Source organism: Hypomesus nipponensis, chromosome 12 (genome assembly GCF_054491055.1).
Source record: "Hypomesus nipponensis isolate SF chromosome 12, ASM5449105v1, whole genome shotgun sequence".
Taxonomy (NCBI): domain Eukaryota; kingdom Metazoa; phylum Chordata; class Actinopteri; order Osmeriformes; family Osmeridae; genus Hypomesus; species Hypomesus nipponensis.
The window spans coordinates 2,462,215-2,489,079 of NC_140372.1; the positions used below are offsets into that span (position 1 = coordinate 2,462,215).

At 49.0% G+C, this 26,865-nt stretch overlaps 3 protein-coding genes across 3 annotated transcripts; 1 reads left to right on the plus strand and 2 right to left on the minus strand.

Moving 5' to 3' along the window:
- Positions 1-72: 72 nt before the first annotated feature.
- LOC146260651 (transmembrane protein 237B-like) lies at positions 73-6,172 on the minus strand. Its single transcript, XM_084667892.1, has 14 exons — positions 5,974-6,172; positions 5,831-5,872; positions 4,925-4,956; positions 4,801-4,814; positions 4,615-4,686; positions 3,610-3,735; positions 2,910-3,003; positions 2,601-2,758; positions 2,142-2,268; positions 1,819-2,010; positions 1,434-1,507; positions 1,021-1,108; positions 706-827; positions 73-317 (listed from the first exon to the last, which is right to left on the minus strand). Exons 1-14 carry the CDS (start codon positions 5,992-5,994, stop codon positions 256-258), a joined length of 1,224 nt encoding a protein of 407 aa, XP_084524018.1. The 5' UTR covers positions 5,995-6,172; the 3' UTR covers positions 73-255.
- A 5,926-nt stretch (positions 6,173-12,098) lies between these two features.
- Positions 12,099-16,540, plus strand: cracdlb (cracd like b). Its single transcript, XM_084668565.1, has 7 exons — positions 12,099-12,147; positions 12,341-12,497; positions 12,713-13,010; positions 13,288-13,356; positions 13,509-13,721; positions 14,004-15,782; positions 16,153-16,540. The coding sequence occupies exons 1-7, from the start codon at positions 12,099-12,101 to the stop codon at positions 16,351-16,353; spliced, it is 2,766 nt and encodes a 921-aa protein (XP_084524691.1). The 3' UTR covers positions 16,354-16,540.
- A 32-nt stretch (positions 16,541-16,572) lies between these two features.
- LOC146260653 (N-lysine methyltransferase SMYD2-A-like) lies at positions 16,573-25,867 on the minus strand. Its single transcript, XM_084668002.1, has 12 exons — positions 25,344-25,867; positions 24,757-24,820; positions 24,185-24,295; positions 23,610-23,670; positions 22,789-22,913; positions 21,410-21,477; positions 20,782-20,884; positions 20,500-20,610; positions 20,141-20,264; positions 19,744-19,918; positions 18,014-18,122; positions 16,573-17,870 (listed from the first exon to the last, which is right to left on the minus strand). The coding sequence occupies exons 1-12, from the start codon at positions 25,514-25,516 to the stop codon at positions 17,787-17,789; spliced, it is 1,308 nt and encodes a 435-aa protein (XP_084524128.1). The 5' UTR covers positions 25,517-25,867; the 3' UTR covers positions 16,573-17,786.
- Between the last annotated feature and the right edge of the window lie 998 nt (positions 25,868-26,865).

The window sequence follows — 26,865 nt, forward strand, 5'->3', positions numbered from 1 at the left end:
AATAGTAGAACGTGTTTGTATTTGTGTATTTTTTGTGCATCCTTGCAACTACTAATATTGAATGTCAACACGTTGTACTTTGATACATTTTATTACAAAATTTGACAAAAAACGTATTTTAGAAGAAAATCTTTTAAGAATAAATTCCCATGGTACTTCTTCCATTTATCATACAAAATCAACTTCACATTCAATCACATTTTGTAACAAAAATACAGTATAAAAGAATATGTGCAACACAAAAACAATAACTATTTAAGCCGTCTGTGGTTTCTCCTCAGGTTTCTCTGGGTCTATCTTCATTGCCATCAGGAAATCTTGAAGAGACAAAGAGGAACATAAAAAAAAATATATTAATAAATGATTAATAAATTCAGTGTCATTGTCGATTTGGTATTTAATGATACAAATGAAATATAAAGTACTTTCATTCTTTCTCTTTCTTACATGCTTTCTTGATTCCATCCATCCATCCTTTCTCTCCCCCACCCCTTCCAATCCATTCATCCTTCCTTCCTTCCTTCCTTCCTTCCTTCCTTCCTTCCTTCCTTCCTTCCTTCCTTCCTTCCTTCCTTCCTTCCTTCCTTCCTTCCTTCCTTCCTTCCTTCCTTCCTTCCTTCCTTCCTTCCTCCCCTCCCCTCCCCTCCCCTCCCCTCCCCTCCCTTCCCTTCCATCCATCCGTCCGTGACCTGTTGCCATGCTTACTTTCAGTGTAGTCCATCTCGGGGCGTGTGGAGATGAAGATCCAGGCCAGCCCCACCAGCAGGGCCACCACCAGGTTGACGATCACCCAGGGGTGTAGGACCTGGTGCTCGGACCCAGGGGGCCTGGGGGAGGGGGGCAGGGAGGAGGAGAGGAACCTCATTCACACAAGGTTCATCAACAGTTCATAACTGTATAACTACCCACTTCTGATCCTTGATCTTCTGATGCTCTATTCTGTTAGCACTATAATGTGCATCGCTTAGAAAAATATATCATCCCCTGCCCCCTATATGCTCTGGATTACTATATCCTCACCATAGTGTTTGATTATAAGTGGAGTAAAGGTTGATGCGATCACTGGTCATCTGCTGGCTGAGAGAGAGGACAAGAGCAGAGAAATACACTGCAGAGGAGAGAGGAGGAGGAAGGAGAGAGGAGGAGAGGAAGAGAGGAGGAGAGGAAGAGAGGAGGAGGAAGGAGAGAAGAGGAGAGGAAGAGAGGAGGAGGAAGGAGAGAAGAGGAGAGGAAGAGAGGAGGAGAGAGGAGAGGAAGAAGGGGAGAGGAAGAGAGGAGGAGAATTATAAGGGTAAGCATTTTTAGTCTAACAAAGTTGCTGTTTGAAGTGCCAACACAAGGGATCACACAGGAAGAGATTACAGCTTAGAAGGCAGTAACAACCTGCCTACTGTCTGGTAGATTAGAACCGTCTGAGAAACGTTCACACTTACAGAAAGAGGCTAAAGCAACCGGGTCCAGAGTAACAAAGTCTTTGATAACCGAGGAGCCGTTCGCCAGGTTGACCCTGAAAACACAAGAGAATTCCAGTACTTCCTGATACTGCTCCGTCATTTGGACATTTCAAACGCACACACAGGTTGATTTTACTATCCTAATAGGGCCCAACCTTTCCCTCCCATTCAGAACTGTGTTCACTCTAACCCTTAATGTCACACTAATTCTAACCATTAAACCCTTACACCCGCTGACAAAATAATCTAAAGTCGTATCTGAAAAAGGACCCCAAGGTCAGGTTTTTCATGTTTCACTAAACTTGTGAGGACATTTGGTCCCCACAAGGGTGGGTAAATAAGACCACACACACACACAACGTACCTGTCAAAGGCAGACACGGTGCTGACAGCCAGCAGCAGGAACAGCAGGGACTGGGCGGGGTATGCCAGGGTGTGGTACTGCAGCAGCAGGTTAGGCAGGGCGCTCAGCTGCCGCCCGGCCAGAACGTACACAATGATGATGTTCCACACTGCGTAGCCTGCCAGGAGCCCGTGGCAGAACAGACCAAGAACCCTGCACAGGACCAGAGGAGAAAAGACAGATGGGCACACACGCAAAGATACACAAAGACAACACACAGAACAATGTTTCCTAGTCTATAAAACCTTTCTACATATCTATCTATCCCTCCCTCCCTCCCCTACCTGAATCCAGAGTGCACCTTTATGGAGACGTCCCTGGTGGTCCACATGGGCTGGATCTCCATGTAGTGGTTGTCTGTCTGATCGCTGATCTTCTGTCGCTCCAAGCGGTCAGCCGGCTGAAACCGCTCTGCAGAAGAACCGGTCACCGTGAAAAACTACTTCACACTGAGCTCAGGGCCTTTAAACACTCTGTACAGCATGTCGCAGTGGATAAAAGCATCTGATAAATTAATCAAATGTAAAGGTAAAACAGTACATTTATTGAGCCTCACCGCATTTACCTGTACATTGGATACGTGTATTTCCTATATATGTTTTGGCCGTACTGTTATGGCTACAATGTTTGTGTTGTGTTTCATCTCAGTACTGGTTTGTTGTAAGTCAAAATGGGCCAAAACATTGACTACATCCAAGATGGAGTCAACAGGAAGTAGCATCACTGATCCGAGAGCTACTCACTGGTCCTCTCCACAAACACCTTCCCCACCGGCTGGCTTTGACCAAGAGGGGCGGAAAACAGGGAATGGTGGGGGATGGGCGGCTGGCCATCGCTGATGATGTCATCCTCCTCAACGTCCAAATCCTCCGTATACTGAGGCTCGATCCCCTTGGGCTTCCTGAAGACGACCAGGAGGAGAGAGAGAGACGGAGAGAGAGAGAGAGAGAGAGAGAGAGAGAGACGGAGAGAGAGAGGACAGTGAGAACCACGCTGTGGGAGTGTAACCGTGGGTAGTGAGCGTGACAGCGACTTCTTCTGCTATCTCGTACTTCTTCTTTTTTGGTTTCTTGACGACTTCCTCCCCGTCCGTGTTCTGATCTGCACTGCCCCCGTTGACCAGGTTGGCCTGATCGTCCTCCAGATCTGAGACAAACACAAATACAAACACTGTGACCACATATACATACATGGATGGACTGAGAGAGAGAGAGATGTACCAGAGAGACAGCAACGAAGAGAGATGATGGTGAACATATGTCTAACAAAAACAATCTAGACAGTGCAGCAGAGGAATGATAGGAGAGCAGGTGGTCACTAGACAGAGCAGCAGAGGAATGATAGGAGAGCAGGTGGTCACTAGACAGAGCAGCAGAGGAATGATAGGAGAGCAGGTGGTCACTAGACAGAGCAGCAGAGGAATGATAGGAGAGCAGGTGGTCACTGCACTGGGCTGCGTTTCCCAAAAGCGTCGTAAGCCTAAATTGATTGTAGAATCCATCGTAGGACGAATCTTAGTTTTACGGGCCGTTCTCAAAGCCATCGTAGCTAAAGTGTCTCTTGAAAATTCGTAGGTCTTGAAAGCGCATAGATTAGCCTACTCCTTAGGAGCATGTTGGGAAACGCACGTAAGAAATATAGATGGTTTAGTTTATGGCTCGATCGTTGCTTCGATGCATCTTTATCGGGAAACACAGCCCTAATCGGTTACTACATTACTGTATTATTAGTTAAATTAAAATACAACCCCACCTATAGTGGCGGCTTTCTTCTTCCTCCTCCTCTTTTGGGGTGCGTCCTCGGGGTCAGGGGTCATGGGCTTACTGGCCTGCGACGCCCTGCGACTGTTTACACCCCCCATCTCTATCCCAGGGTCGGCTGAAAATAAACATTGAAATACAGTCACTGGCCTACTTATCTGTGCTCTTCACAGAGACAATTATCTGTGATCTGTGTGTGCAGTGAACTAGGGCAAAGATTAGGAGCACAGACAGTTTTACCAGATTTCTAGATCAAGATATTATGTATTCATTGACATTTACATTTAGTCATTTAGCAGACGCTCTTATCCAGAGCGACTTACAGTTATTACAGGGACATTCCCCCGAGGCAAGTAGGGTGAAGTGCCTTGCCCAAGGACACAACGTCATTTGGCTTGGCCGGGAATCTAACTGGCGACCTTCAGATTACTAGCCCGATTCCCTAACCGCTCAGCCACCTAACTTCCATTTAGCAATGTTTTTTTATCCAAAGTGAAGTACATTACAGGGGGGATTGAACCTGGTATCTCTTGATATGCAGTCAAATGTATAAAGTATGAACCTCTTGATCTGTAATCCGATCTCCAACACTGATCTGTAGCAACCTTCTCTCATGGTGCAAAGTGCTGGTGGCTGCAGGGGTGTGATGTGATATTAAACTCACCCTCTGCTGCAGGGGTGTGATGTGATATTAAACTCACCCTCTGCTGCAGGGGTGTGATGTGATATTAAACTCACCCTCTGCTGCAGGGGTGTGATGTGATATTAAACTCACCCTCTGCTGCAGGGGTGTGATGTGATATTAAACTCACCCTCTGCTGCAGGGGTGTGATGTGATATTAAACTCACCCTCTGCAGCAGGGGTGTGATGTGATATTAAACTCACCCTCTGCAGCAGGGGTGTGATGTGATATTAAACTCACCCTCTGTTGCAGGGGTGTGATGTGATATTAAACTCACCCTCTGTTGCAGGGGTGTGATGTGATATTAAACTCACCCTCTGGGTCATCCACACTGTCCACGCCTCGTTTCACCTTCTTCTTCTTGTTCTTAGGTACGGGCACGTCATCTACACAGGAGGCACAGCATGACGATGACCCCTGATTATTCAATATGTCTCGGAGATTCATGGTGACATTATAAAATAGTTAAAGCTACAAATGATTTTTAATAGTCAACTCACCACCGGCATCTTGGCTTAATTTGTGCATGTACCGTACATGAAGAAATGAAAGATAAAATGAAATTATAATACATTAAGTTATATATTAAAATATTTGTATTATGACCTCTGAATTGGGACTCACCTTGGCATAGGAGGCAAGGTACGCTGTCCACGCTGATAAATACAAATATAATTTCTGGTTAGATATACAACAAAGTAGCCATTTTATTCATTTATTTTAATAATGTACGCAGGTAAGAGTATTTGTTATGCCTGTTTGTTTTGCCCTATGAAGTTGGAATGGCTGTTACATCACATACACAGGGCTAATGACTCAACATACTAAATCTGTCACACAAACAAAATCAGTAGAGTAGAACGACGTAAAAACTGATTTCCCTACTTTGCACTGAATTCAGTGGTAACCACTGGTTGATTTTACGTGCAAAATCACAATCAAATGACATATTTTCAAAGGTATCAGTGATTGACAATACTAGCCACAATTTATTGCCAGAGTGGATGCCACAAACAACAGTAAACAAATCACTAGCCCTACACACAAAATTAATAATGTACACAATGACTAAACCAGAGTAGCAGAACTAACCGAACACGAAGATGCCTACTAATTAACTCACCAACAGTTTTCTCGCCATATTAGTCAAGTATAGAGGAAAGGCGAAGGATATTCTTGTGTCACTGCCTTCTTGACTGTCTAATCCTGAGCTAAATCTACCAGCATACATCTGCCAAGGCATCGGGATTACCAAGACATCAGATAAACGATCATCCTAGCCAAGTATAAAAGTATTATTTCCTGCAACGTTGGAATGACCGCAGTGTATTGAGATGTTGTTCTTTAATTAGCCAAATAAACAATGTGTATCAAGTATTGGATCATTTCCAAAACGTATTTTTAAAATAGTTAATTTAACGTTGGATATTTCATTTCCACACATTGCTACGACAGTCAGCTGAGACTGTTTGCCACCTGCCCCAGGTCTAGGGATGGAGCACTAGGACATCATCATGTTCCAGGCAGTACCTGTGGGATGGGCGGTAAATCCCTTCGTCGCGTGCTCTGTGCCTTGAGAACGTAACAAAAACGGGCCATTAGTTGAAGGAGTTATTATTTTGTAATTGTTTGTACAATTACAGTAGTGGTATCACTTCCAATTCGTATGTTACCTTAGAATCTCCGGTCTCCATATCTAAAGAGGACGACGGCACAACGTGGTGGTTAGCTATCAAAATAATGAATAGATTGATGTAGTAGTAGCTTGCTGCTTGTAACTTCTACATACTGGTTGCCACGCGGATATTTACCCAACCTTGTTTATGTCCCGCACGTTGCTACCGCTGTTTTGGTGGTAGCGTAACCCAGCGTAACACAGTTACTTCCTGTATGTGAGGTCTTCGAAATAAAAGTCCTGATATTACGTCCCCCGATTAATTTCCAATGGCAACGACATATCAAACATGTTTTCAAATTGACATGGGTCATGGCTATTCTTGTATGCAAAGGTTTAATCTCCCATATATATATATATATATTACTGTCCTATGCTTAAACTGGCTACATAATAAACCAACACACTCTCATGCGGACCGCGGAATGGGGCGGGGTCGATGACCGATGGGCGGGGTTAGGATGCCATTGATACAAAGAGCACTATCTGGTGGACACACGTAGCACTTACGTTTTGAATTCCCTCTTTAAAATTGAAATATGTATTTATTTTAAAATTCAGATCCAAAAATTCAAGGTTAGGAAATTCAGGTTGCTCAAAAGTGAACGGAAAAATTCAGATCCTCAAAAATGTGGGCAGATTGCAACATCCGGGATACCACGGATAGGTAAATCAAGCCTGAATGCAATCGAACGATCTCACTTCTCTGAGAAGGGTCCAACTGCAGACCTTTCTCCTCAGGGCCCTCTCATTCAGGTGTAGCTTCAGGCAGTCATACATGCAGATCAGTCATCGAATCACAGCCTGGGGTCTGAGTCAGTCATCCAATCACAACCTGGGGTCTGAGTCAGTCATCCAATCACAGCCTGGGGTCTGAGTCAGTCATCCAATCATAGCCTGGGGTCTGAGTCAGTCATCGAATCACAGCCTGGGGTCTGAGTCAGTCATCCAATCACAACCTGGGGTCTGAGTCAGTCATCCAATCACAGCCTGGGGTCTGAGTCAGTCATCTAATCACAGCTTGGGGTCTGAATACAAATGTATTCCAGTCCAATTTTTGACTCCAATTGTTTCAATCAAAAAATGTCCACATCTGATTTTTCCAACTCAAATTTTTTCAACTCAAATTTCACTATTTGTATCAGCTTCTGCTAAGTCATTATGCACTGTGCCTCCAATCTTGTTCAGACCTGAGGAGCCTACAGGGGGAGCAGGGGAGCAGGTGTGTGTTTTCTTGCAGGATGACAGGTGTTTGGTGCTGGCTACTGCCGGGCCCTGCCCAGGGTAATTACCATCCAAAGGTCAGTTACTAGCACCTGCATGCTTCAGTGAAGAGTGAAAGTTTAGGATCTCCATGGATACAGAAGCAGGCTGCATAGATTCCAACTGAACATCCTCCAGGAATAGCAAAGCAACCAGTTGGTTAACCAGTTGGTTAACTTGTCAGCTGAAGTGGGACTGGCTCATGATCCAGGACTGGGTGACAGTGGGAGTGGAGAGGAAATGTTCTGGTTAATTATCGGTCAGAGACAATACTTGTCCCCCGGTCCAAGTTCCTGTGTGAGCCCCATCACAGGACCACATCAGCAAGGTTAATGTGTACACCATACCACTCTGTAAGGGTGAGACACTGGCCTGGCAGACTGTCTAACACCCAGAGAGACCCGGGAGGCAGACAGACTGGGAGGCAGGCATTAGAGTCATTTACATTTACATTACATTTACATTTATCTAATGTAATGAGTAATTTAATAAACCATTCAGTCTACATGCATCAACAAGGTAATCTACAATGCGACTTAGCTGTGTGAATCTGCCAACCACCTGCCAGTGTGCTTGTATGTCAGCTGATAGGTCAGTCCTGAAAGCCCACCATTGTCCAGGGAACCAAGCTGGGATGCCCTGCGTCAGATCCTGGAACATGATTGGTCAGGTGGGACCAAGCTGGCGTTGCTAGGTCCAGGGTTAATGTTACACCCGGGTAATACTGCATATTGACTGGCTCATTCAGATTCCTGTCTACACGTCTCAAACACACAGCCTGTCACTGCTGCTTTTAACACCTGTAAGACTTTCAAAAGGGAAAACTGGCGAATAATGTTTGACACCTGCATACTAAACTGAGATTTTATGACTAAAGCAGGTTTAGTGAATCATTCTCCATAATGATTCACTCTTGACCAATACAGGGAACTCTTGGTCAACTGAGCAAATAACAGTTTGAGATAATTCCATAAGTGTACACCTATAGAAATAGCAGTCACCTTGCTCAATGTTGTAATTCTGTAATTTTTCAGCATCTGTGTCAACATGTACCTCCCCTCTCTGTCAGTTCAGTTCAGAATGCTTTATCGGCATGAATGTTCAGGTTAAACAATATCGCAAAAGCAGCCCACAGTGAAGGGACACTATATTATTTTCAACACATCATAACACTTCAGAGGATAACAAGGAGTCTAACTAACAATAATAAAATAACAAAATAACATATAAGGTTTCTGTGAGTGTGATTATAGAAAAGTTAAACAGGTAAATACATGGTAAGATACAGAAAGGTTTCAACAATCATATAAGGTTATATATAAGGGATATATATATAGCAGCAAGACTGGCAGTAGGCCCTTTACCCACAGATATAATACATTTCTCATTTACATCAAGGTCTGTGTAGTCCTTTTTTTATCAATCTAATTTGTTTTGTGTTTTGGTTTATTTTTCCCAGTGTTGGGAAATCTAGTGTTGCTAGATAGGAGTTTTTGTTTTCTGTTGTAATTTGTTTAATTCTGTTTTGTGTTAGTAAAGATGGACTGAGAAGGGGTTGTGCCGGGTGGTAACTGGTTTGCTAATCTTAGATTAACAAACCAGTCTCTCTCTCTCTCTCCTCTCTCTCCCTCTCCTCTCTCTCTCTCTCTCTCTCTCTCTCTCTCTCTCTCTCTCTCTCTCTCTCTCTCTCTCTCTCTCTCTCACTCTCTCGGTCTCTCTCTCTCGGTCTCTTTCTCTCTCTACGCCCCCTCTCCTCCCCTCTGTGTTTTTTCTCTGCTCTGTTCTCGCTCCTTCAACTGCAGACGATGCATACATGGGGCTGTTCAGTGTGTGTGTATGTGTGTGTGTGTGTGTGTGTGTCTGTGTGTGCGTAGTCAAGGACGTATCCTCCCCTGAAGCAAAAGAAAGTCATCAGAAATAAAGACCAGGAGAAAAGAGAGAGAAGAGAGAGGAGAGAGAGAAGAGAAAGAGAGAGGAGCAGAGCGGGACCAGTGAAGACTTTTGTGAGAGGGTAAGCACATCCAAACAAACAAACTTGATCTGGGAATTCAAACCTGTTGTTAAAGACAGACATGGGAGGTCAACCGAGAGGCTGATCCTAGTTTCAGGAAATCCCCCCGCAGCGTGAATATGTTCTGAGAGAATTGTGATTTAACTTTGAACTTGCTTTGAATTTGAGGTATTTATTGTTTTGTAGCTTTTGGGAACACGTTTGCCTGAGAGTATATTAACTTTGTTTGAATTCCAAACAATAAATATGATCTTTAAGTCCTTTGACACATGCTGCATGTCAAATACAGAACATCCAGAAACACATACACGGTCAGCAAAAGTAAATATTGTACATTCGAAAAGACAACGATTGGTTATTTGGTTGTCATGTATGTTTTGAAACGAGAGGATCCCCTTTATTTATCTTCGGTGAGCTATCTGTCATCGCTTTGGAGAGCGCAGCCTTTGACAAACACGGCAGGAGTCCAACACAAAGCGCTTCCTGAGTATGTGTGTGATGGATGTGTTTGCAGCCTGCTCTCCTGCTGGACGATCACACGTTGTGTGTTTGTCTGCAGCGCCTACATACAGCTGTGGGTGTTCCGTGACACTGTCTTGAGAGGGAAGCTACTGGGTCAGGACTGATGCACAGGTAGAAACCAGCGCCGTCTCTCTGGAGATGGGAGGTTCACCAAATAACACATATCTCTTGCACTTTTAAAAGATTCGATTATTGGAAAGTATTTCAACGCAGTGTGGAAAGGACATCCAACTTTTCTGCGTGGGTACATGTTGTTCTAATGAACCCTAATCACAGCCTGATGAAGGTAGATTTTCCATGTCTCAGTTCAGTGGTAGCATGCTAAACTTCAAGCAGATCATACACAGAGAGACTTTGACTTCACTGTTTAATTCTACACGAGCGGCTGGGTTGACGACACCATGGCGACGGCTGGGTGTCCAGGGTATTATGGGTTGTTAGGCTGACGAATAGTCCCTGGGCTCAAAACACTTAATATCCCCATCAGGTTCACTGCCTTAAAATAGCAGCTTTTTGCGCTGACACCATATCGACTTAGTGTGTTTTGATGCTTAAATTACGTAACTTAAACATTTTCTTTTACTACACGGTAAATGGAAAGTTCAGAGAGAAAGCCTTGGATCAGCTTCATCTTCTGGAAGCGTTCCAGGGAGCTAAAAGTACACAATATTTTTATAGCATGTATAAAATGCCGGAGGGTTTCCATGTTTTGAGTTCACAGATTTGTGTCTCCCTAGTTGTTGTGAGGCTTAAGGTGAGCCTAAGGTGGCCAGGAACTCCATATATGGGTCTTTCTTTTCCTCTGCCCTGAGGGGGGAACCCTTTAGGTATAACACCAGAAGAAAATCAGACAACACAGAACTCATGACGTCTGTGTGCTCATGCCTTAGTCACTGGCATGACCCGGTCAGTCTTCACTACAGCAACTACAGGTTTATTGGCAGCCTCGGTTTGAAACGCAGCAAATGTTTGCAATTTATTTGCAGCGTTTGCATGAATACATTTTTTGGGTGTGATTTTTGGGCTGGCGCACCAGGTTGGAGGCGTTTGCTGTGAGACATGTGTGTCAGACCAGGAGAAGTGAGAATGTCCAGTGTGTCTCTGATGATGCCCTGGCAGGCTGTGTCCTGGGCAGGCAGATCCTGTGGCAGCCAGTGGGGTAGGATTTCACCAAAGACACTGGCCTGCTGTTCACTATTGTTATAGGGCTTTTCAGGGTAGATCTTTTTTCAGGACGACTGAACACCAGGCTTTCAAAGTTCCCTGTGAGGGGTCTGGTTTGGGGCGTTTCAGTACGGTGTTCTGTACAGCTACACGCCTTCACCTAGAGGGAGTGGGATAGTTGAAGATCAGGACACAAAGCTTCCATACCCTTCTGCTGTTTAGTGAGTTCAGTCTGCCTGCAGGGTCAGCGTCCTGCTGAAAGATGGATTGGATGTTTCTGGGCACACTTGGTGCTTTGGCAAACCTCTGCTCTTTATTGCTTTTCATCCTCCTCTTTCAGACCCTTTGTGTGTGTAAGGAGTGAGGGGGTGGGGGGGGGGCGCAGAGATGAGTCTGGGAAAGGTCAATCTCATGCCACGTTTAATTTGTCTCTTATTTAGTTTACGCCACATCGCGTCATCGCTGGATTGCTAGGCAACTCCTGTTGAAGTGCAGGCCCAAAGTCAACACTGACGATGACAAACCTGCTTCACTTCATTCTACAGGTCGGGATTGCAAGCTGAAAGAGGAACAATAGGTTGATGCTGAAAATAATGTCCTCGCGACATGCAGTAGGGTAACCTTTTTATCGGTGGTCAAAACCAAACCTTAATCTTTTGACTGGTGAAACACAACTAGTTTGTGAGTGCAGTAAAATAACGTCACCTTGAATCCTACAGAGGAGTACATGAGCTGGCGGTCTGTGAGCTAGCAAGGCTAACAGAGCTGATAAAGTTTACAACATGAGAATAATTGTATCATGAACTATAATATCTAGATTGAGAAGGGTTATCCACTCATTCAAGTTCAGATGATCTTGAACAACTTCTCACTGCATTAGCAATGCCACTTATCTGATTTGATAAGTTACAGACAAGGCCAAATGTTCAAAAATGCAAACTGTCTGCAGTGTGGGGTGGGGCAGGTCAGACAGTGTGTTGAAGTCATTCCTGAAAGCACACCTTGTTCATAAAAGGTGCTTGAGAACAAAAACCGTCTTGATAACTAGAACACCTCACCTCTGTGACTTTGAGGACTGTTGCCATGGACTCTAGAGCCGTGCGCCTGTCTATCTTTGTGTTCCCTGACAGCGTTGTCGTGGTGATCAAGAGCCAGCCCGCACCATGGAGGGCAGTGGAGGGGCGGTGGAGGGGAGTGCAGATGATCATGCAGGTAGGCCGTCCTGAGGCGTCTTCTATAGATGTTATTGTTTCCTGTCCATCACCACGATGCAGAGCAACAGATGACAGGACGATGGATGATCAGGTCCTGTCTCTGGTTCTGCCTCTTTTTATCAGGATGTTTTTCATCTCAGTACTGCCCTTCTTAGGAGCCTTTCACTCTGACTGTGCGGTGGTTCTCCCAGGGAAGAAGAAGTCTCGTTTCAAGCTGCTGAAGAGCCGTCTGTTCAGCCGTCTGAAGAGGAAGGAGAACCAGGCGCTGATGAAGCCCAGCCAGTCCGCCGGAGATGTCGGCGCTCAGGGCGGCGGTGAGGGATTCTCAGACTCCGAGGAAGACTGCTTGTAAGTGTCTATGATTTACCTGTCAGATTTCACTTGATGAGATCTCTCAAAATAACGTGTTGTGTACTTACATTAACTTACTAGATGAGCCATTTAGTCTAGAAGCAAGTACAACTAGATAAAAAATGAGATGTTTAATAAAAATAAAAACAAGATCATCACACTCAGATATCGTTTCTGCAGTGTAGAAACTGATCTGTGAACTGTGAACTCAGGGACCCCACTGGAAGTCTCGGGTCCAGAGCCCTGTCGCACGACAGCATCTTCCTGGCTGACCAAGCCCCAGGCCCGGCGGGGCCTGCGAGGGTCCTGTCCCAGGACAACGTCCAGGGGAAGATCCGAGCCCTGCAGCTCAAACTGCAGCAGCAGAACATGCGCCTGGGACCGCCCCCGCTGTTGATACCCGGGAAGAGAACGGAAGATTCCGGAGCCACCTCGGAGGACGACGGTTTGCCCCAGAGCCCCCAGGACATGTCCTTCCATGACAGGGCGGGGCCGCGCTCCCCCTCTAAGGTGACACTGAAGGGCCCTCTCTGTCGCCCTCTCCAGGGGCACCGTGACGGGGGGGGGGGGAGGGAGGTATTCTAAGGGCCCTGGTCAGACAGGGGGCCCGGCAGAACCCCGTACATTCCTGCGTGATTGTCCTTTTAGGGCCCAGAGTACAAGTTAGTCAGGAGGCCCAGGAACCCCAGCGGCTCCTCGGCTCCTCACATACGGTGTGTTTGTTATGACCGTGATCTCCTGCTGCTTCCTGGTCGACTGACCCGAGTCTCTCCCTTCTCCTCCCCAGCTCACCGAGTCTTACAGACATCACAGCTCTCTGAGTTTAGCAGGGACAGGAAGTGAAGAAGACGAGCAGGTAAAGCAGCTTCCTGTGTGCGTGAGTGTGTATGTATGTATGTGTTTTAACAGCAAGCACGCAAGAGAAACCTTCACATGTCCAACAAACTCCAAGCTCGTCCAAGAATCAACTGTGTGCAACCAGGAAGTGTGTTTCTTCCTTGTCCTCAGTGGTCCTCACAGTCCTCCTCCCGGCCTCTCTCTCCTGCCACGCCCGGCCTCGCCCGCCCTGCCCTCTCCTCTGAGCAGGAGGCCTCCCTTGGGGTGGACCTCACCAGTCCACTCCAGTACACTCCCAGTCTGGACAACTCTGCTGCGCGTCACCGCATGTCCGTCAAGCCCAGGAACCAGAGGGCCAGCGCCAAGGGAAGAAAAGTGCCCCCGGTGAGATTCACACCACATGACGTTTGATTCATTTAGCAGAAGCTTTTATTCAAAGCAGCAGGAGTAGATTGGGGGTCGGGAAGTGCATAGTTCTACAGTATTTTTCGGAAATCATAATGAAGCAAACAAGGCAGCAAACAGTCACAGAAGATACGGCAAGCTAAGCTACTGCACGTGTGGTCGCTGTGTTGCACTAACAGCGCTAACTATAGCAGGCTGTTGAGTTTTTGCTTGATTGAGCTACTGTGTTTGACTGTTCCTGTGTTCCTGGGTGTTTCTCAGAGGGCCTGCAGGCCTCGCTCTGAGAGCCTGAGCGATCTGGACCTGGCTCTGCCCGAGGGGGAGGAGGACAAAGAACCAGAGGGAGAAACGAACGCAGCACCTGACAGAGAACCGGAGAGAGAACCGGAGAGAGAACCGAGGAGAGAGGAGAGAGCAGAGGAGGGAGAGAGAGAGAAGGAGAGGGCCGCTGGTACTCCTCCTGAAGAGCAGGTCTTCAACCCTGCCTTGAAGAAAGATAACATCCCTGTTGAGTCTTTAACTCCCCCTGCTGGTGAGGACATGGTACTGCAGACAATGTATTCAGAGCCAGAGAGGAAAGTGACCAACAACCCTCTCTTCCTCCAGACCATGCCTCAGGAGACAGGTGTCCCCTCAGCTGAACCCAGTAGGGCCAAGAGCCCTGCACCCACCTGCCCCACTCCCACACCCACCTGCCCCACTCCCACACCCACCTGCCCCACTCCCACACCCAGCCTCGGGGTTGTTGAAGAGCCCCAGAACCCCACCCAGCTGGTCCCAAGTCAGCCTGTCCTGCCTCACACGATGCCTAATCAGAGTAAGAGAGAAGTCATTGCATGTTTAGAGCAGGGGAGAAGGTCCTTATCCCAGAAGAGAAAGTCCGCTTCTCTCAACTCTGTTTCCGGGTTCGATAACACTTCAAACACACGAGAGCTGTCCTCAAGAGCAAAGGCAGGAGAGACCCCGGGAACTACCTCCATCTGTTCAGAGAGAGCGAGGCCTGCTCCTCGCGCCCGGGGAGCAGCAGGACCTGCCTCTGCAAGGACGACAGGGGCTCCACTGGAGCGGGCTGGAGGAGCAACACCCCCATCTGCTGGTCAAGACGAGGAACTGCCTGCTGACGCTATCAGGGAGAGAGAGGACGTTGAAGGACTTAGTTCCTCTCAGCGCTTCTCCGTCTCGTCAGCGAGACATCGCTCCAGGAATGGCAGAGGCAGCCGTCCTGGAGCGAGGCAGGAGAAGGGGGAAAGAGAGGCAGGAGATCAGGACCAGGAAGTTAAGTCTGTTGAGGACCAGGAAGTTAAGACTGTTGAGGACCAGGAAGTGAAGTCTGTTGAGGACCAGGAAGTGAAGTCTGTTGAGGACCGGTCCAGGCAGGTAAGTGGGGGCAGCCGCCACCCTAAAGAGAGGAGAGGAGGAGGAGGGCTGAAACCGCATGAGGCCGTCCTGGGGGAGGGGGGGAGACAGAGGGAGGAGCAGAAACAGGAGGCAGCCATGATCACAGAGCAGAAGGAGGATGTAGAGGAGGAGGAGAAGCAGGAGGAGCGAGGCAGGAGGGGGGTCTTCGGAGTCAAGCTACGCCCCACTTCCCAGTCTGTGAAGCATCGCTCCGAGACCATCCAATCAGAGGCCAGGATTAAGCGTCACAGCATTGAGGTCATGGCCACGGAGTCCCAGCCAATCAAAAAAGAGGATGAGGCCGGTTCGAAGGTCGGGAGGAAGGCAGCCGGGCCTGAGCCCGCCTGGATGTCCGTGGCCAGAGAGAGGAGTAAGACCCTCCAGCAGCACCTCACCAGCCTAGTGCCCTCAGACGTGCCCCAGGACACGCACACCCATCCTGGGGCAGCGACCCTGCCACAGCAGCCTCCCAGACAACCATCTCCAACACTGCAGGCGAAGCCTCAGACATCTCAATCTTCCGCCCTGCCCTCCTCATCCTCCTCATCGCCCTCGAGCGTGCGGGTCAGGAACAGACGGCCACTAGGAGGCGGCTGGACATCCTCTCCCTCTCAAACAACACCAGACCACAGTACAGATGGAGTAAGTAGATATTTATTCTTTCTAGTATACATTTCTTCTTTCTCACATTTTATTGTGTATTTATTGTGGTAATTTGTTCATGTTTTTATTCAAATGTATATATATATTTTTGTTTCGTGTACTTCTACTCTATATCTATCTATATAGATATGTATTTATCGTAAACTGTGGGGAGAAAAAGTCGTACCAAGAATTCCCCTCCAGGTCGTACTGTGCGGTTACTCTATGTGACCAATAAACTTGATTTGATGTCAGCTGACAAGGTCCAGTGTTTCCTCTGTGAAGTGCTCCATCTCTTTGCTGACTCTCCATGTGAAGCCTTCCTTGTCTGAACTGTAACCCTGACTGCTCTGTGTGATTCTGACTCCAGCCAGAGTCTGGGAGAAGTCAAGCTGGGACTCTCAACACTAAGTCTGATGTATCGTTCTCATCATCATCATCATCATCATCATCCTCACCTGGGGCAGCACTGGCGGCCTCACAGCTGCCAGAGACACCGAGTGATCAGCCATCTTGGATGGAAGTTGCGAGGAAGAAGGCGATGGCATGGAATATGAAGACCATGGATTGAGGGGGGGGGGGGGGGTATATTTGACTTCACAAGGTCTTCTGGTACTTTGGAATTACTGTAACTATAATATTAGTCTACTGTACTAGTGTATAGTACTGAAATAACTGAATTTGTTTTTTCCTAAAACAAATGATCAAATTGCAATGAAATGTCTGATGTGTCTATCAGTAACATCCCATTCAAACTAGGAAACTAAACAAAACATTTCTTAAACGTCTCATAAGTCCAATTTTTTTATTATGTTTTTCTGATCCAGCAAGGTTCAGATATCTGGGAGTTTGTGCATTCCAGAAGTGTTGAACTGCCCGTGACATATCTGGGAACAGACCACGCAAACCAAACACAACGACATGAAAACACGTACCGAAAAAAAAAACACCACAGAAGAAAACTATAGTTCAGCCATTAACCAACGAAGAAGAAGGCTCAGATAGTGTCCCCCTGTTGGTTAAGGTTAAGAATAGGGGGCCGGGGGTTCACACCCCAGGTCACAGGTCAACTGTAACAGAAGAAACAAAGGTTGCTACGATCATGGATGTTTCCGAGGCCCCAGATTAAACCAGTAACAAACAAAAGACTTTGGGCACCATTAGACACTTGTCAGAGTCCCTTGTGTTCAGTAGAAAGAGGAGAGGGGGTGCGTTCAGGAGAGTCATGCAATAGTACCTAGCTTTTGTTAAAAAAAACTGGCTTTGTGTTTTTGTTTCGTAAGACAAACATATTGTTTTTTGTGACAAATCTTCTCTCCTTCTCTGAGATTCTTCTCACTTGCTACTCAGGGAGAGAAGGAACCAACCAAGAAAATGGTGCATGAACAACCATCTAGATTGTTTTTTTTTACAATAAATACAAAGAGATGTTAATTACGTTTAAAAGATTCCAAGAGCACAGTGCATGATTTGCTAGTTAACCCAGAACCAGAACAGAGACCAGGAAGCAGAAGGCCCAGCTGAACCAGACCTGTCAAACCAGCAGCCCTGGGTGAAGGTCTTGAACAGACCCACATGGTGACAGGCTTTTTCACCCGTCCAGGCAGCAAGATGAGAGTCAAAGCAGGAAGGAATCCTCGACGAGGTCAAACAGGGCTCTTGTATGAGAACTGATATGATCACCTTGGCTAAAAGACAGGATTGAGAGGGAGATGAAAAAAAAAAAAAAAAAGAGAGAGAGGTATAATGTAAGATGCATGCCGTGCTGCTATCGTTTTGTCGCTTGTTAAGGAGGGTCTCTGGTTCATTCCACCACTGGCTCTTGTTCTCCTCCTTTCCTCCTCCTTTCTTCCTCTTCCTCTTCCTCCTCCTCCTCCTTTCTTCCTCTTCCTCCTTTCCTCCTCCTCCTCCTTTCTTCCTCTTCCTCCTTTCCTCCTCCTTTCTTCCTCTTCCTCCTTTCCTCCTCCTCCTCCTTTCTTCCTCCTTTCCTCCTCCGCTCCATCCTTACTTCTGCTCCTCCACTTCTCGTCTGACCTCGGAGACGTAGTGGTGATCCTTGCCATGAGCCACCTCCATGATGGCGATCGCCTGGCGAGAGGAAACAGGAAATGACACGTCGGTGACAGGAAACTGAATGAGCGTCACTGTGGCTTCAGCCCATCCTGATGTGTTTGGTGTGTAGACCCCCTGTCCCATGACGTGTTCCCCCAGGAGACAGCTCTCCTCCTCACCTTCTTCAAGGCCTTCACCCCCTGAGCCTTCCTCTCCAGACCCAGGCACAGCCGGCCCAGCTTCAGGTACATGGAGGCCACGTTCAGAGAGTAGGCTGGGTAGTGGACACTAGACACACCAGGGGACAGGAGGAGAGAGGGAGGTTAGAGAGAGTGGATGAAGGAGGGAGAGAGAGGCAGAGAGAGGGAGGTTAGAGAGAGTGGATGAAGGAGGGAGAGAGAGGCAGAGAGAGGGAGGTTAGAGAGTGGATGAAGGAGGGAGAGAGAGGCAGAGAGAGGGAGGTTAGAGAGAGTGGATGAAGGAGGGAGAGAGAGGCAGAGAGAGGAGGGGGGAGAGAGAGAGGCAGAGAGGAGGAGGAGGGGGGAGAGAGAGGCAGAGAGGAGGAGGAGGGGGGGAGAGAGAGAGGCAGAGAGGAAGAGGAGGGGGGAGAGAGAGGCAGAGAGGAGGAGGAGGGGGGAGAGAGAGGCAGATAGAGGAGGAGGGGGGAGAGAGAGAGGCAGAGAGAGGAGGGGGGGGGAGAGAGGCAGAGAGAGGAGGAGGGGGGAGAGAGAGAGGCAGAGAGGAGGAGGAGGGGGGAGAGAGAGAGGCAGAGAGAGGAGGGGGGAGAGAGAGAGGCAGAGAGAGGAGGGGGGAGAGAGAGAGGCAGAGAGAGGAGGGGGGAGAGAGAGGCAGAGAGAGGAGGGGGGGGAGAGAGAGGCAGAGAGAGGATGAGGGGGAGAGAGAGGCAGAGAGGAGGAGGAGGGGGGGGGATAGAGAGGCAGATAGAGGAGGAGGGGGGAGAGAGAGAGGCAGAGAGAGGAGGAGGAGGGAGAGAGAGAGGCAGAGAGAGGAGGAGGGGGGAGAGAGAGAGGCAGAGAGGAGGAGGAGGGGGGGGGATAGAGAGGCAGAGAGAGGAGGAAGGGGGAGAGAGAGAGGCAGAGAGAGGAGGGGGGAGAGAGAGAGGCAGAGAGAGGAGGAGGGGGGAGAGAGAGAGGCAGAGCGGAGGAGGGGGGAGAGAGAGAGGCAGAGAGAGAGCGCGTGAAAGAAAGACACGTCATAGCGCTGAAGCATAATTCCCAAGTATTTAATCTTAATGTTTGAGTGATGGCGATATCATCAACAACAGCTTGCGACCGCCTGCCAGTACCATCCAGAACGTTCCCCTCCAAACTGCCTGGGCGTGTGTGGTGAAGCTAACAGCATGGCGTGGCACCATGGGGGGTCTGTGGGAGCTGCTGCTGCTGGGAGCGGGGGGGCGGGGCCTCCTAACCTGTAAGGGTGGATGATCTTCTGGGGGGGCGGGGCTTCCTAACCTGTAAGGGTGGATGATCTTCTGGGGGGGCGGGGCTTCCTAACCTGTAAGGGTGGATGATCTTCTGGGGGGGCGGGGCTTCCTAACCTGTAAGGGTGGATGATCTTCTGGGGGGGCGGGGCCTCCTAACCTGTAAGGGTGGATGATCTTCTGGGGGGAGCGGGGCTTCCTAACCTGTAAGGGTGGATGATCTTCTGGGGGGGGCGGGGCCTCCTAACCTGTAAGGGTGGATGATCTTCTGGGGGGGCGGGGCCTCCTAACCTGTAAGGGTGGATGATCTTCTGGGGGGGGCGGGGCTTCCTAACCTGTAAGGGTGGATGATCTTCTGGGGGGAGCGGGGCTTCTTAACCTGTAAGGGTGGATGATCTTCTGGGGGGGGGCGGGGCCTCCTAACCTGTAAGGGAGGATGATCTTCTGGGGGGAGCGGGGCTTCCTAACCTGTAAGGGTGGATGATCTTCTCTCCGTAGCACATGGCTCTGTCCCAGTCCTGCATATACAGACACACCCCCATAGCCTGGTACATCATGTGCAGCATGTACACGTTGGTGTCTGCAAACATGGAGCCCATCTTCTCCTGGCTCAGCTCACAGATCTCCAGCAGCTCACTAGGGGGTGCCAGAGAGTCAAAGCCATTCCATAACACTGGGGAGTGGGGGGGGGGGTCAGAGAGAGTGCGAGGAGAAAGTGTGTGTGTGTGTGTGTGACAGCAGAAGAGAGAGAGAGGACTGAGACACGGAAGAAGGAGAGATGAGAGGTGAGGTGTGTGTGAGGTGAGGTGTGTGTGTGTGTGTGAGGTGTGTGTGAGGTGAGGTGTGTGTGTGTGTGGAAGGATATTCTTGTAGTGCTTGGCTCGACGGAACTCCTCGATGACGTTCTTGGCGTAGAGGACCATCGCTCGAACATCCTCGAGCTTCGGAGGAGGACTGAGCTTCTTACGGAGCTCCATCTTAGCCTTGTCCTGAGAGAGAGAGAGAGAGAGAGAGAGAGAGAGAGAGAGAGAGAGAGCGAGAGAGCAAGAGAGCGAGAGAGCGAGAGAGAGAGAGAGAGAGAGAGAGAGGGGGGGGGAGAGAGAGAGAGAGACTATTTAAAGCATCTCTCCTTCCTCAGACTGAAGCAGAGGACTGGAGCTGGGTCAGTACAGTCAGGGTGTAGGGTCTGAGCCAGGGTAAGGTGCTGCTATTCTGTTCACTCACCTTAGACTTGCTGCTGCACTCTGTACACTCGCAGGAGAAAAAGTAGGAGTCGACGAGTCGCTCCTGCCGGTCCTCTGTCGGATAGAGCAGGTCGATATAGCTGTTAAACACCTGGAGGGAGGGAGGGAGGGAAGGGAGATGAGTTAAAAAAGAAAAACACAGAGGTACATGGAGAGCAAGACAGGGAGAGAGAAGAATGAGAACAGGGTGTAGAAAGCACCCTATGTTTCCGACCGTGACAGACTGAGGTTAAGGTCAGGGGGGTTGTGGTTGTGCCCTCACCTCGTCTCCAGGGTTGATCTCCTGGACCGCCCTCACCTCAGCCACCGTCCCCTTGTAGGTGACGATGACGTTGGGACTACAGCTGTGGTTCATCAGAGCTACGCTGCGGGGGAGACAGAGGGGGAGACAGGTGGAGAGAGACAGGTGGAGAGAGACAGGTGGAGAGAGAGACAGGTGGAGAGAGACAGGTGGAGAGAGAGACAGGTGGAAAGAGAGACAGGTGGAGAGAGAGACAGGTGGAGAGAGACAGGTGGAAAGAGAGACAGGTGGAAAGAGAGACAGGTGGAGAGAGAGACAGGTGGAGAGAGAGAGAGGTGGAAAGAGAGACAGGTGGAGAGAGAGACAGGTGGAGAGAGAGAGGTGGAGAGAGACAGGTGGAAAGAGAGACAGGTGGATAGAGAGAGGTGGAGATAGAGACAGGTGGAGAGAGAGACAGGTGGAGAATTGTTTTAAGAGAAAGACAGATGGAGAGACAGATGGAGAGACGGACAGTAAGAAGAGAGTGATGAGACAGAGAGATAGAGAGAGAGAAAGACATATGCAGTGTTAACAGATGAACAAACACCAAGCTAACTAGCACGATGCAGGGAGGATGAAGATGACGTCATGGCAACCAGGTGGGACTTACTCTGGGAACACAGCAGAGCCCAGGTGAGATAGCTCCTCATCCTCTATGGTGAAGCCATTACAGTTAACCTGGAGAGGGTGAAGAGAGAGAGAGAGGGGGAAGAGAGAGAGAGAGAGGGGGAAGAGAGAGAGAGGGGGGGAGAGAGGGGGGAGGAGAAAGAGAGAGAGAGAGAGCGAGCGAGGGAGAGAGAGAGGAACAGGAACGTCAGGGAATATAAACATGAGTTGGGCTACCCTGTACTGTACTAGACCTCAGAGAAGCCTTCCTTCCAACCCTGGTTAAGACTAAAAATACCCTCGACATGCCAGACTCACTACACTCCATTCACCAGACCCAGATAGTCTGTCAGGGAGAGAGGGGGGGAGAGAGAGAAGAGAGAGACAGGGGGAGAGAGAGGGAGGGGGAGAGAGAGAGAGGGAGGGGGAGAGAGAGAGAGAGAAGAGAGAGACAGGGGGAGAGAGAGGGAGGGGGAGAGAGAGAGAGGGAGGGGGAGAGAGAGAGAGAGAAGAGAGAGACAGGCGGAGAGAGAGGGAGGGGGAGAGAGAGAGAGGGAGGGGGAGAGAGAGAGGGAGGGGGAAAGAGAGAGAGAGACAGGGGGAGAGAGAGGGAGGGGGAGAGAGAGAGAGGGAGGGGGAGAGAGAGAGGGAGGGGGAAAGAGAGGGGGAGGGGGAGGGGGAGGGGGAGAGAGAGACAGGGGGAGAGAGAGGGGGAGGGGGAGAGAGGGAGGGGGAGAGAGAGGGGGAGAGAGAGAGAGGGGGAGAGAGAGGGGGAGAGAGAGAGAAGAGAGAGAGAGGGGGAGAGAGAGGGAAGAGAGAGAGAGGGGGAGAGAGAGAGTGATAGAGAGAGAGAGAGCGAGAGAGAGTGGGAAGGAAAGAAGGGGTTGGTAGAAACCCACATATAGCTGTACTACCAGGGCAGACCAGCGGAATGTGAAAGTGGTCAGCACTGACAAATCCAATGAAGCGGGACATGGAATGTTAGGTGTGTGTGTGTGTGTGTGTGTGTGTGTGTGTGTGCGTGTGTGTGTGTGTTGAGTGTCCCGCTGGGGCAGTTTGTGTTAAGGGCATCAAGCCCTTAATGTCAAACAGCTATGCGCTTCTGTGTGCACCTGCTAAGTAGCAGACAGCTGAGTGTGTGTGTGTGTGTGTGTGTGTGTGAATGCGGGCAAGCGAGAGGAGATTAATTAATGACTATAAAATCAACCTGGGAACGCAGGAGAGAAAAGCAGGTGAGAGGGCGAAAGAGACAGAAACTAGAGAATGTTACAGTTCACAGGGTGCCAGGTCACTTCCATATAAGGTCGTGGAAGTGAAGGGTGGGGCCCAGTGGCATGAGGCCACGCCCCTTGCCTCTGTTAACTCCGCCCCCTCCCCAGTCACCTGTCCAAACAGCACAGTGAGAGCCTGGTCGTCAGGGAAGTCAATGTGTTTGGAGTAGAAGTGGTGGAGGGCTGCAATGTCTGTCTGGTTCATCTCATCCTTCTCATTGTCCAACTTATCTAGATCTGAGGAAGACAGAGAAGAGGGAGGGAGGGAGGGAGGGAGGGAGGGAGGGAGGGAGGGAGGGAGGGAGGGAGGGAGGGAGGGAGGGAGGGAGGGAGGGAGGGAGGGAGGGAGGGAGGGAGGGAGGGAGGGAGGGGAAAGCGAGAGAGACAGAGAGAAAATAATTGCAAATGGAGGATTTGAACAAGGGAGTGGTTGGGAGTAGCTTTGGGTCAATATGTGTCACATCAGAGGCTGTTACAGTGCAGGCTAGCTGACTCCTGCTAGCCACACATGCTAACGTCAGTCACACAGCAGACTGGGCTGGGAAAAAGTTGGCAAGAGGCATGCCATGTGCTTCTAGAAAGTTCTCTGTGTGTGTGTGACAGGTGTGAGGAATGAGGCACTGCTGGGGGAGGGTGGCTGTGGTCCTGACTAGCCCAGCTGGGACTGTCAGATGCAGTCAGGAGGACCAGAGCTCCAGGCCTCCACAAGGGAGGGTCTGACCCGGCCCGTGGCCGTGCAGACGGGTGCTGGGTCAGGGAGAAGCCTGTGGAGGATGGAACCCAGACAGAGCCCAGCGGTGTCACAACGTTTGACCTGCAGCCTGGGTGTTATTAGACAGGAGAGAGCACCACTCCCTGCCAACTGGGTGAGGGGAGGACTCTGACACATGTAGGCACACACACACACACACACACCGTAGCAGGGATACTTACGAGCTTCAAACTCGGTGAGTAACAGCAGCCTCTCAGATGGTGTTGGCTCTGTGGTGACTTTCTGTGGGGGGGGGGGGGGGGTGACATGTTAAAGCCAGAGTGTGTGACGTGACCTCAGACCACCGCTTCCTGTCATCTCTCACTGGCACCACACGCACACTGATGACCAAACACACGCACACTGATGACCAACCACACGCACACTGATGACCAACCACACGCACACTGATGACCAACCACACGCACACTGATGACCAACCGCACGCACACTGATGACCAACCACACGAGAGATAGAGAGAGAGAGCGAGAGAGAGAGAGAGAGAGCGAGAGACAGACGGACAGAGAGAGAGAGTTCCTTTCCTTCTTGTCTTCGTCCACTGTAGCTACATAACAGAGAGCAAGACAGCTCTCCTACTTGACACACATCTCCCCTCTGCCTCTCTCTGCCTCTCTCTGCCTCTCTCTGCCTCAAGTCTATTGCCGAAATACTAGCGTCTCGCTGGAGAAGTGAACATGTTATAACAAGGGAACAAGGATAACATTGCACACACACATGAAACCCCCCCACACACACCTGTTTCATGATGATTCTGGCCACCAGTCTGACGGTCTCTGAAGGACACCAGTTCTCCCCATAGGAGCACATGGCTGAGCACTCCAGCTTGTGCATGGCCCAGTCCCCCTTCTGCAGGAAGGAGGGAGAGAGACAGAGAGAGAGAGAGAGAGAGAGAGAGAGAGGGAGACAGAGAGACAGAGAGACAGAGAGACAGAGAGAGAGAGAGAGAGAGAGAGAGAGAGAGAGAGAGAGAGAGAGAGAGAGAGAGAGAGAGAGAGAGAGAGTTTCCCGTGGGGTAAAGGCTTATTTTCCTGGGGCCTGAGAACCAATAAAGAATGCTCAATTGTGAGTAATTTGGGCCGTGCGTTGGTGTATTCTGGGATGTTTATCGACCTGGTTACGGTCCAAACGTGACAGGAGCCAGGGGGATGAATCGTCATAGCAACTGTGAGCGCAAATCTACATCGTCTCTCTCTCACATCACAGAGAAATGTCTGGTGGCAACTCAGCCTCTCTACACACACACACACACACACACACACACACACACACACACACACACACACACACACACACACACACACACATACCTGACAGTCGATATTGCAGTAGTAGGCTTGTTTACACTTGCCACACTTGGAAAGACCTTCCCTCCTGAAAGAAATCATGAGAAGTAACATGATAAGCATGAAAATGAATCCTGGCCTTTGACAATTAAGAATGAGTCCAAAAAAACAGGAGGTGGGGCAGGTTGACGGAGACGTGGCCAGATATATATAGACTCCTGACCTTTATTCTGCACCTTCTGCCATCCACACAGTGATGGTTGTGAAATGTAGTTCATTGCATTCTAAGAACCAACTGTCTTGCAGTTTTGGAATGTCGAAGCAATACTGACTGACTTATCTCTCTGCAATTCTGAGAACTTCGATCAAGTTCTGCACACCAAGCCGAAAAGTGACAGTACCATTTAAAAGCACTCGTGGTCTTTGCCGACCCCATTTATTTTAGTGTATAAACAAAAGCTGGTCAGATCCTTAGCTGCTGTACCCTACATTAACCAGGTAGCAAGCGATGTCAAGGAAGAGGGGGATTCATATACTATAGCGAACAGAAACCACTCTGATTCTGAATCAAACGACTTTCTTGTAGTGACTGACAAGCAGATCATCCATACCTGGTGAAGCAGAATTCACAGTGTGCCCCCCTTTCGTTCACTGTCAGCACGTACGAGAAAGCTGGACAGCTGAACACGAGGTCTCCTACCGCAAAGTGTTTAACGGACCGCAGTCCCCTTCCTTTGCCTGGACTGAGAAACCTCTCGGTGCCCTCAATACCCTCGTTCTTCATCTTGATGTAACGGTCCGGTAGTCTGTCTGACTCGGCTTCTCTTTAGACGGCTAGCTAGCTAGCTTCTTGCGGTAAAGCTTGCTCTGACAACGTCCACAAGATACGGATCTGCAAGATAGCTGTGTTGGCTAGCTTGGTAAACAGTCCTGGTCTCTCTGACCGGAGATTTGATCTTAAAACGTGGATTAAGCAAATGCTGTCGGTCTATGGGCGAGCAACGAAGCTTGTCCTGTCCACCCCATGAACGTTGTCCTAGTTCTCGCAAAGCTAGCTAGCTAGTAAGCTTGCTAGCCTAGCTCTCCTGTCTCATATGCTGCTTGTACGCGCACAGCTGTCAGGTCAGTTAGACTGACACGGCTGGGTTAGGGAGGCTATAGGTCCTAGAGCCGTCGAGTTTCATCATGTTGAGAGGGAAACACAACAAATACTAGATTTACAGTGCCACCGCGTGGTCCTTATGGAAGCAACATATACAACACGTACATTTGGTCTACAATCAGAGATGGCAAAAGTACACACATCCTTCACTCAAGTAGAAGCACAGATAGATACTCATGTTTAAAAATACTTAAATTAAAGTTAAAATGCTGACTAAACATTTCCACTCAACTTAAAGGAAAGAAGCTTGGGCTTTGACATAGTTTATACTTAAGTAGAAAGTAACCATAACCACACCTGTTGGACGTCAAATAATATTAATAATACATTAATAAAAAATACGAAACTTTTTATCGAAAATATTTCTTCAACCTTTCTAAACAGTGAAAGCTCTGAGTGAAAGAGGAGAGAAGAGAAGCAAAAATAACCATCTATCGCCACTCAGTGGTTGATGTTGGCAAATGCAGACTCTCCGCCCAGAAGCAAGAGACATACAAGCTACTGTACTAACGAAGCGAGAAGGTATGTTGAGCTGGGTAAGTGAGATGAGATAGTCTAACAGCAGGTGGCGCTGTGGGCTGAAACATCGGAATCGGCTTGCATGGAAACCAGACGGTATCAGCCAGGACAAAGGTGCTGACCTATGCAATCTCGACACACAAACACACACACACACACGCCCATACTTCATCATATTTGCCCTGCTGGTTTTGAGACAAAGATTTTACCCTCGTCTGCGTCTGAAAGTATTATCTAACCCCCCACCCCGCCCCGCCCTGCCCCGCCTCCGCGCCCTACATGTCGGCCATAATTCAATTTTTTCAATCTTTCTAATCTAAAGAATTTGTTTTCATTTTTCTAATACTATCACAGAAATCACAGTGGTGGAGGAAGGGGGGGGGGGGCTCCATTTGTGAATATTACTAAACCGTTTGATTCCTTGTCTTGATTAATAAAAGAGCCACTGCTTC